The 10,748-nt window shown below is 37.7% G+C and overlaps 2 protein-coding genes across 2 annotated transcripts; both read right to left on the bottom strand.

The window, feature by feature from the left end:
• Positions 1-3,268: 3,268 nt before the first annotated feature.
• On the bottom strand, positions 3,269-6,053 carry LOC143538374 (uncharacterized). Its single transcript, XM_077031945.1, has 2 exons — positions 3,864-6,053; positions 3,269-3,668 (listed from the first exon to the last, which is right to left on the bottom strand). Exons 1-2 carry the CDS (start codon positions 4,740-4,742, stop codon positions 3,414-3,416), a joined length of 1,134 nt encoding a protein of 377 aa, XP_076888060.1. The 5' UTR covers positions 4,743-6,053; the 3' UTR covers positions 3,269-3,413.
• Positions 6,054-6,583: 530 nt separating this feature from the next.
• Positions 6,584-10,284, bottom strand: LOC143538378 (putative protein S-acyltransferase 7). Its single transcript, XM_077031951.1, has 5 exons — positions 10,198-10,284; positions 9,690-9,872; positions 9,308-9,601; positions 8,552-8,785; positions 6,584-7,286 (listed from the first exon to the last, which is right to left on the bottom strand). Exons 1-5 carry the CDS (start codon positions 10,282-10,284, stop codon positions 6,786-6,788), a joined length of 1,299 nt encoding a protein of 432 aa, XP_076888066.1. The 3' UTR covers positions 6,584-6,785.
• Positions 10,285-10,748: the final 464 nt, after the last annotated feature.

Raw genomic sequence — 10,748 nt, forward strand, 5'->3', positions numbered from 1 at the left:
CACACCACCAAGCTATTTATAGTAAGTGTGTGACGTAGATATCGTGCTCTAATCAAAAACAAGTATTTATGAAGCTTAAATACCTATAACTAGTATGGGTAAGTAAGGTCGTCTCCACAGGGAATCAGTGGAAAGTGCAGGTAAAGTTCATAATTATTAACTACTTAACTACGGTGGACAAACGAGGTTAAACGGTTTATAAAAGATGATTTAATAAAAACACACGGTTACGTGGAAAAGTTTGTAAACAATAATGAGAAAACAATTCACTTCAGGTTCAGGTAATGTGATGACCGACTAATCACAGATTCATAAGATTAACTGCGCAATAATTACTAAACCTAGCAGTTGGGTTGTGAGGACAAACGATACCCTAACCGAATTGTTGACACAAGTTTAAAATATGAAAATCAGTTATAAGCAATGACTAACGATTATTGGTTCAATGACATAAGAGCTAACCCTACATGTGATGAACACAACCAGAAAAGTGATTCAAAGTTTGACAATCAAAATCATAAACTGTTTAAACAATCAATTCATAATGTAAAACAAGATTAAAGACATTCAATCAAGTTCATAAGCATTCAAAACATAGAATCTGATCAAAGTTAGTTTACACAAAACCCTGGCCTAAAGTGAATACAATGGTTTAGCTTGACATCGGCATCACGAAGGATTCGCTTATCTGATGAGAGGATGAAAGCATGCGATGAATGAACGAACCGGAGGCTTTGGGATGATGCAAAATCGTCCTAGGGCTTGTACTTGGTTGAAGGAATGAAGAATAGGTCGAATGGGGGCTGAAAAACTGATTATATCAAAGTTAGGGTTATTTTTCCCGTCAGGAGGATCTTAGCGCGTCGCTAACATCCCAGGGGTGTGATTTTCGCGCCGCGCTAAAAACTCAAAATTCTGATGATCTTAGCGATACGCTGACATCACCATCAGGACCTTTTAGCACCGCGATAAAGGCGTCTGACAGAATTTTCTTTATTTTCTTCATTTATTTTGCATAGGAAAGCGTGTCAATCGTCATGATTCTTCTATATCTTCGTTCCAAGCCCGTAATTCATCCCGATAAGCGTCCTTAACGTCAAGTATCCTGAAACACATAAACACGCTTGAAGTACCAAAGTTCACATAATATTTAAACTAAAAGTAAACAAAAACTATAATAATATACACGACTTTTGCCCGACCATCACATCCCCACACTTATCTTTTGCTTGCCCTCAAGCAAACTCTCATGCAACACATACACCTTGATCGAGAATTCATAAATTACCACGATTAATACTAGTGAGGTATAAGGTCATACCCAATTCCCAAGAACTGACACTGTCAAGGTTGATAACCCACCAAATAATTTAATGTTACAATTTAAAACTCTGGAGCCGCCCAAACGAGTGTGCTTTGTTTCCGGTTAAGGTACACATGGTCATACCCCTCATAATATAACATCTCTCCTATCGGTTTAATATCTGGACTAGCAAATGTGCTAGTATCCATCTGCCCTCTATACCAAGTATGAACACAATGTAATAAGCTTGGAAGCAAGTTATATCTTCACCCATTACCCACCGGTTTAGAGAATAGAACTAAGGGTTTTGCTGTGGCTTAGGTTAGGGTATGGAAGCGAATTTATTTAGTAGCTTATGGTGGATGAGACCTAATTTATTCAAACAAACAAACAACTCACTCAATATTATTTACAAACGACACTAACTCAAACATGACTCTTTTTGAGCTTTTCTTTGATTTTCCAACTTTTCTTTTTTTCTTTATTTCTTTTTTTTTCTCTCTCTCTCTTTTTTTTTGACAAATACTAACATCAATATATACAAACCACTGAATCGAGAGATACGTACATTGTGTACTATGATCGACAAACAACTTATATACAACTCTTGACATACCGAATTTCATCCACAGGGTTAAAAATAATAGAGGCCAAGGCAAACACGGCTTGTAATGTGGGTTAAACAAACGAAAGGGAAAAGGCACAAACTTGGCTTCTAAGGGATAATGTAGGGTAGGGAGTATTATTTTATTTTTTTTATTTTTATATGTAAAGGCCATTATAATGTGGGTTTCTACAGTCCTATTTCTCCATACAGGTGGTGGTATTAAGATCTCGAAATGCATGAGACAACCAAGTTCTAGATATCATGGACATACTGGTAACTCTCTATAATGGCACTCGTATGACATGCGTATATACTATGTATTATATGTTTATTATATATATGTGGTCAACTCATACACGTACCGGAGGAATAAGGCTGCCAATATAAACATGTGTACCTGTCACCATGACTCGTTATCCCCATCTAAACAGTCAATTTTATTTTTCTTTTTGAAAAACATTTGCATGGGAAGACTTTCGAGAAGCTTGAAAACTGACCATGACCAAAGACCTCTACTTGGCATTAATAATAGCAATAAATTATTTACAATTCCGGCTTTTGTGCACAATCAAAGCACTCTAAGGCAAAAAAATTTAATTTCCCCCCCATCCCCACACTTGAGGTTGACATTGTCCTCAATGTTTAAAATTTAGCATTTAAAAGAACATTAACGAGGACGGGGTTAAAATTGACTGATTATAAATTTTAAAACCGGGCTTAATGTGATGGTCCTAGAAATTATACAACTATACAATTACACTTTTAACAATAAAACTAATAAAACAAAACACATTATGAAAACAAAATCACCTGATAAGAAAAATAAGTCACTCAAATATACTCTTGGTTGCGCTCAACAAACCCGGCTCTTCAATTCACTCAACAGTATCTACAAACTCTCACACGTGTAGAAGCACGCTTCCCACAACCATTAGGATAGGTCTTTTAAACCGTTTGCAAAACCGTTAATTTTAATTACCAAGACAAGTTATATAAATTTCATAATTAAATTTGTTAAACTAGTAAAATTGTTAAAAGACCTAACTCACTTTCGTAGGAATCACGATTGCATTTAGCGTATGCAACAAGTCCTTTAAACCCCCCCGGTAGCCCGGGTGAATGAGTAAGGTCTCGTGAGGGTTTACAGTGAACTACACCCACAAAGTTCAGATACAGCAAAAATATACACGTACCTGAATCAACCGTAGCAAAGTATGAACACACCTTGGGAAGCTGCAACTCATGTTAAGATGATTCTTTACCAAAACATTGCAAACTCCGACTTTTCCATGTGTGGCATCCCCACACTTGACTTTTGCTACAATGGCACGCTTGAAATATAACGGTTAAACAAACTATAAAAAACTAAAATAAAATACAAATTGAAAATAAAATTCGGGTTGCCTCCCGGTTAGCGCTAAGTTTTTGTTAAGGTCTTCAGCCAGACCGTTACCTGGTATGACGTTTACGGTGGTCTAAGCGGACACTTCCCTACCGAATTCCCTATAAAGCTCGGTAGTTGACACATCTCGGCTCCGCTTCTTCCTTCATGTTCAAGATGTCTAATAAACAATTATGAGTCGGTGTGAATGAACATTTACCTTCAACGTTTCCCACATATGCCCGGTAATTCACACATCGAGCCCGCACCCTCTTTCTTGAGATTAAAACACTATGATTCGATCGTGGTTGAACCGAACATTTTCCCACCGAATTTCCCGTGTATGCTCGGTAATTAAAATATTGTGCCCATACCTTCTTCTCTGTGGTGGACATGTGTGTAATCCGAATACAATGCCACTTCACCATATTTTGTTCAAGGTCTTCCAAACTCACTTTCCTCTTCTTTGAACTTGCACCATCACCCCAATCTTCATTTATATGCGTGACCAAAATGGGAGAACGACTAGGATTCACCTGGGTTACTTCAGTCACCGGTTCTTTAAAGGTTACCATGTCTTCAATCGGGTCTAAACATTCAACTTCATGCCCCAAAAGATCCGAACTCTCCCCCTTTATATCCTCATCATCAACCACAACTGATGCATTCATTGGCTCTTCGGTAACTAGAGGAATTGATATGGTATTATTCTCTAAAACCAGATCCTCAAATTCATTCTCTGAAAGATCAAGAGCCTCTTCTATTACTTCCTCATCAACCATGGCACCACTAGCCAACTTTTCTTGTTCTCGTTCAATTTGAGCCACCTCTTCAAATAGTTGACTCACCAGTTTATCTTGAGCGTCATTAAACGTCTCCTGGAGTTCTAACCTCTGATTTAAAGCCTGATTGTGAGCTTCTTGATCTCTCTTCATCTCCTTCAGATGATCCATAACATCTTTCCAAGACATTTCTTTGTTACCCGAAGAATCTTCTTGATCTTGTTGATAATTTCTTTGATATGTACCACCATGATTATAATGTTGAGGGACTTCCTCGTATATTGGTTGAGGATGTTCATTGTAGCAGTAGTCATCCTCCTCTTGATAACTTACAAAACTTGGCGTATCGGACCCCTCACTATCATACTCCGAATCATCCTCAAACTGGTAACAATTAATTCTCTTCTGAGATTGAGAATTGCTTTGATACGAGTTTTCATGGTTACCTGTTGTTGACCCATAATAACCCTTATAATCAGATTGAGGCGATGAATAATTTTGGTACCGCATGTTGCGACCCTGTTGGTTGAAGCTCCTTTGGTTATCTGACTCGTAGAAGCCTTGAAAGTTTGGTGAAGGTGGGCCATGATATGAATGTGTACGGTACGAGTCATCGTCCTCCACGGCCTTATATCCTTCATGTGGGTCAGAGACCCAACTACACGTCATTCTGAGTTACCCGCACACATGAAACACACAAATACCAAACGTAAAACTGACAAAAATAAAATAAAACTAAAAGTAAACAAAACACTAAACTAGCACTTTGCGCGTTGATTCCCCGGCAACGACGCCATTTTGACGTAGATGTCGTGCTCTAATCAAAAACAAGTATTTATGAAGCTTAAATACCTATAACTAGTATGGGTAAGTAAGGTCGTCTCCACAGGGAATCAGTGGAAAGTGCAAGTAAAGTTCATAATTATTAACTACTTAACTACGGTGGACAAACGATGTCAAGCGGTTTATAAAGATGATTTAATAAAAACACACGGTTACTTGGAAAAGTTTGTAAACAATAATGAGAAAACAATTAACTTCAGGTTCAGGTAATGTGATGACCGACTAATCACAGATTCATAAGATTAATTGCGCAGTAATTACTAAACCTAACAGTTGGGTTGTGAGGACAAACGATACCCTAACCGAATTGTTGACACAACTGAACTCCGGTTTACCCAATTACCAGTTTAAAATATGAAAATCAGTTATAAGCAATGACTAACGATTATTGGTTCAACGACATAAGAGCTAACCCTACATGTGATGAACACAACCAGAAAAGTGATGCAAAGTTTGACAATCATAATCATAAACTGTTTAAACAATCAATTCATAATGTAAAACAAGATTAAAGACATTCAATCAAGTTCATAAGCATTCAAAACATAGAATCTGATCAAAGTTAGTTTACACAAAACCCTAGCCTAAAGTGAATACAATGGTTTAGCCTGACATCGGCATCACGAAGGATTCGCTTATCTGATGAGAGGATGAAAGCATGCGATGAATGGACGAACCGGAGGCTTCGGGATGATGCAAAATCGTACTAGGGCTTGTACTTGGTTGAAGGAATGAAGAATAGGTCGAATGGGGGCTGAAAAACTGATTATATCAAAGTTAGGGTTATTTTTCCCGTCAGGAGGATCTTAGCGCGTCGCTAACATCCCAGGGGTGTGATTTTCGCGCCGCGCTAAAAACTCAAAATTCTGATGATCTTAGCGATACGCTGACATCACCATCAGGACCTTTTAGCACCGCGCTAAAGGCGTCTGACAGAATTTTCTTTATTTTCTTCATTTATTTTGCATAGGAAAGCGTGCCAATCGTCATGATTCTTCTATATCTTCGTTCCAAGCCCGTAATTCATCCCGATAAGCGTCCTTAACGTCAAGTATCCTGAAACACATAAACACGCTTGAAGTACCAAAGTTCACATAATATTTAAACTAAAAGTAAACAAAAACTATAATAATATACACGACTTTTGTCCGACCATCAGTGTGTAAGGTGTATATGGTTAAAAACCGGTTCCAACTTTCAATAACTTATACCTTTCTTTGGTATTATTCGAAGGGGGGGTAAAATGTATATGATGTTTTGCCCACGAATGTCCGAAACATATTCTTAGACTTGTGGGGTTGTAACCGGGGTGCCAAGGCTGATGTAGCCCAGGCCTTAGGGCCACACACACCACACCAGGGCGTTAAGGCTCGGGCAGTAGAGTGGCTATTGGTAGCCAGTTAACGGGGCGGCTAAGGAGAAAAAGGTAGGCCTATGGCTTTCAACACTCATATGACCGTTAATTTAAGAAAAAAACGTTACAATTGAATTTTCAAGTCCTCTCCTATAACTATCCAACAAACTTTGTTATTTCGTTTTAAAAAGTTACGATTACCCAAACCGATAAAGCGAACATGGGAGGGATGTGACACTGATGAACTGTTAGAAACGTAGTAATAAGACGTTAAAAAGTAATCAACGGGACTATAGATAAAATGCCACATTAATTAAGGAAACCAAACCACACATCATACTTTCACTTAACTAACAAATCATAACATTAGAGGATCTTCATCCCAACATATATAAATCAAGATCATGCACACACTCAGTCCCACAACAACTAATTTTACAAATCAACCAATAAGCATCTTAGAAATCCACACACAAACATCACTTCCTATCTACCACGGTTCGTTAATCCACCTATCACAACCTCGGTTCTACATGCCGTGATCTCGCTCCACCACCCACTCTCGAAGCCAAGGCTAGAACTTCCGGCGACATTTCCCAGCTCCCACTTTTCCGACCCCAACTAGACCGCCTCGCGTGAATAATATTAGCACGGTCGCCTTCATCAACCGTTGTTCTTATTTCCGGTGACATTTCACCGATTCCAATTTCTTTAGCATTTAACCCTTCATTATCACTCAACTGTCCCTCTCGGTGGTCTATCCCCGCCCCGCCATCACCCCAAACCGCCTTTCTCCCCATTTCAATTTCCTCAACCGCCTTCCCCATGTTTGGACTCACGAACCCACCACCAACCGACCGGCCTCCGATCCCCGGTTCTTTTGGAACATATGCTCTAAACTTGTTCTTTGATGCAGGAATTTTAGTGCAAAATATCTCCCCAAAATTCTGTATAACTCCCTTGTTGTAGGGATTCGCTCGCCTGTCGTATCGGTATCTAAAGTTCTCATATGTAGTCTGCAAATATAAGATGAAAACAAAAATTATATGAGATGCTTAGTTCGATGTAGTAAAATGAGCAGGTATTTCGGGTTGGATAATAAGTAGTTTGGGTATTGGTCAAAATAGGCTACTGTGACATTTGTCATTCTGCAAGGATTCAGTCAATCATTTTAGGGATTGAAGGCGTGACAAGTTTCATAAATAGTATTGTTCTTGTAATTTTTAATAGTAACGTTGTAATGAGGTTTATGCATTAAATTAAGGGTGTAAATGAGCCGAGCCAATCTTTGCTCGTTTACCTTACAAGAGCTCGAGCTTGGCTGGTTTCAAGTTCTATTTCTAAAGCTTGAGCGCAGCTCATGGGTATTTCAAGCTAAAGCTTGGCTCGGGCTAGACTCGTTTCTAAAGCTTGAGTTTGGGCTCGGCTCGTTTCTAAGGCTTGAGCTCAGGCTCGGCTTGTTAAGCTCAACTAGTTTAACTTACGAAAGCTTGAGCTCAAGCTCAGCTTGTTTCAAATTCTATTTCTAAAGCTCGAGCACAGCTCATGGGTATTTTCAAGCTCGAGTTCAGCTCATGGGTATTTTCAAGCTCAAGCTCAGCACGATCTCGGGCTCGTCTTGTCTTGTCTGGTTTCTTAGGCTCGAGATCAGGCTTGGCTTGTTTACAAGGCTCAATATCGAGCTCGACTTGTTAAGGTTAGCTCAATTTGAGCTTTTAACAAGCTGATCACTAGTAGCTCACAAGCGGCTTGGCACATTTAGTCCCCTAATTAAATGCACTCCTTTCAACAAGTCCAGCCCAGTCGAGCCATTTTCTTTTAAAATTATTTTCTATTAATTATCCGTAAAAGAAAACTTAATCCAAATCAATTCATTCTAGGTAAATGAATTGGCTGGCCAGTTGGTTGACGAATTAAAATGGGTAATTTTTATGCATAGGTCAAAACGAGTCAACTTATCGTCCAGATGTGATTGATAATATCAAATACGATTACAAAAAACTTATTACTTCAATAAATAATATCATTGGCTGATTAAAATGATTAGAAGGTTTATGCATTAGGAATACACTTTCAGCAACTTTTAATCCATTTGAGCCATTTTCTTTAACTTATTTTTTATTTTACCCTCGAGTCAAGAGAAAACATTATCCAAAGCAACCTAGGTAAATGGGACGATACAGCCACCTTTATGTGGTGGCGACGATCAACTAACGATATCATTAACTTTTATACTTATTGTAAGACAATAAGTTATAAAGTAAGGAAAATGAGTGATGACCTGATTCGTACTGATGAGATATAAATGGAAGGCGGTAAGACCACCCACAAACCACACTGCTATAAACGTGTAGACGATTAACACAATCGATGCAGGAGTTTTAATCATTGCTTTCCATAATGTTATATCCTCTGAATCCATAATCCTCTTTATATAAATCCAGCAGAAACTAAAAACATATATGCAAAGAAGAGTCGTGGAGAACACAAACATGAAGAAGAATCGATAATTTCTCTGCAATCACATAGACCAAATCATAAATAGTAAGTTGACCTGTCACAGCTTGCCATCTATTTCTTTCTTTTTTTTCAACTTTGCCCCCCTTATACTATATAGAATATTTAACCCATTTGATTTTATTTTTCCCTGATAACTTTTCTTCGTTTATTTAAAAATTCTAAATGCACCGCTATGTTTAATATTTTTTTTCTCAACATTCCAATATAACTTTTGTTGAAAACGGAGTTGCATTCAGAAAAAATTATTTACTTTTGGTATCGTAAATCACTTCCGCACGTGTTTTGATAGGACATACTGTATATATGGATGTACATAATTCCAGCCGCGCGCATGTGGACCAACTCCAACGATGTTTAAATTTTTTTCCCTAACTTTTCAATATATATTTTATTGAAAACGAAACTGTAGTCAAAATAAAGCCTTTTTGATATCTCAAACGACTACCGAACGCGTTTTGACCAACCCTAACTAGTTTCAAACAAAATCTAAAGTTCTGTTAATGAGAAGTAGACTTACCAGGCCTATACATTGACCAACCCAAGGGCAATGGTGATCGAACCGTTCAACACAATTGTTGCAGATAGAACAATGTGAGCAACGGGGAGGTCTATAAAGCATGCAAGTGTCACAATATTTGATTTTTACAGTTATGCCATTAACTTCAACTTCTTTGATACGAGGCATCCTTAACTGTGGCGTTTGAGCAGTACCTTCAGTATTACCATCATACCCTTCTGGTTCAGGTGGATGTGCGTTTCGTGGTATGATGCCCGGGTCCCGCCCCGAGGTTAAAAGTAGAAGTACTAAAACCTGTTATGATCATGTTCAAACACTCAATATTCATATGAAGAATAAACAGTTATGAGATTGCAATATTGAGTAACACAGAGGAACTTACATGAATTGTGAATAATACAGCAACAGCCATAACTGATACACCCCAATGGTCTTGAAAGTCAAAGATGAGTTTTCTAGCCACGAAGAGGCAAAAGACCGAAACAGGAGCTACAATGAGGAATATGGTCAGAACCAATGATCTTACATCAGGCCCGAATACAAAGCGACCCTGAAAGAAGAATATCTGCAATGCAATGTACCAGAAAAGATAAATAGTAGTGTTGAAATGCTTAAATCAATTTGGTTTTATATCTTGTTATTTTGGTTCTCAGTTGGAAATGATGATTATGTGAGAATTCCAATATCATTGGCTAATCCCTAGCACCAGTTCATTGAAAAATTAAGGGAGGATGAAAAGAAATAGGAATAATATACAGCCCTAAATCCAGGTAATCTGAAAGCTCATACATGATATGATTAGATAACAGTTTGTAGAAACTAAATAGGTAATAGCAATTAGGTTTAGCGTAAAATAATAATAATAATAATAATAAATGTGTTGATCTTACATTGCTGCCTTTCCAGGCGTGGTAAATCCTCAAGTTATCGGGTCCAGAAAGAGGATCTGAGCGCTTCGGAGGAGGAACCACGTACATCTTTTCACTCAGTCGTTTCCAGATCTACAATTCTACGTCAGGCGGAAATGCTATTATTATTATTATTATTATAATTATTATTATTATTATTATTATTATTATTATTATTATTATTATTATTATTATTCCTTCCGGCGAGTGAGTGAGTGAGTGAGTGAGTGAGTGAGTGAGTGGTTTAGGGTTTGATTGGGAGGATGAGACTGAAGATGGATTCACAGGGGAAAGAAAGAAAAAGGGTTTCTGGTGTTTGTTACTTTATGTTTCTCGATAAACTCATTTCGCTTTACGGAGGATTATTTATTTAATTTATTCAAGAAATACAAATACATATATAGCGATGTCGCCTTTAGTTACTTGAAATACAAATACATATATAGTGATGTCGCCTTTACTTACTTGTCACCTCACATTTTCTTTTGTTTTCTACATTTGTTTTGACACATTTAATGAAAAATATTAAATAA

This window comes from Bidens hawaiensis, unplaced genomic scaffold (assembly GCF_021521415.1).
Source record: "Bidens hawaiensis isolate Kalapana, Puna unplaced genomic scaffold, B.hawaiensis_p1.1 tig00011614_1, whole genome shotgun sequence".
In the NCBI taxonomy this organism is placed as follows: Eukaryota; Viridiplantae; Streptophyta; class Magnoliopsida; order Asterales; family Asteraceae; genus Bidens; species Bidens hawaiensis.

What these genes read in the sequence shown, in the direction of transcription:
- LOC143538374 (XM_077031945.1), bottom strand. Translation starts at nt 4,742, where the DNA reads ATGACGTGTAGTTGGGTCTCTGACCCACATGAAGGATATAAGGCCGTG. An exon ending in TAGACCCGATTGAAGACATG is followed by an intron (nt 3,669 to 3,863) that starts GTAACCTTTAAA and finishes ACCACAGAGAAG; the next exon opens with AAGGTATGGGCACAATATTT.
- LOC143538378 (XM_077031951.1), bottom strand. Translation starts at nt 10,284, where the DNA reads ATGTACGTGGTTCCTCCTCCGAAGCGCTCAGATCCTCTTTCTGGACCC. An exon ending in TTGGTCAATGTATAGGCCTG is followed by an intron (nt 8,786 to 9,307) that starts GTAAGTCTACTT and finishes ATGTGATTGCAG; the next exon opens with AGAAATTATCGATTCTTCTT. An exon ending in ATCTCATCAGTACGAATCAG is followed by an intron (nt 7,287 to 8,551) that starts GTCATCACTCAT and finishes TTATATTTGCAG; the next exon opens with ACTACATATGAGAACTTTAG.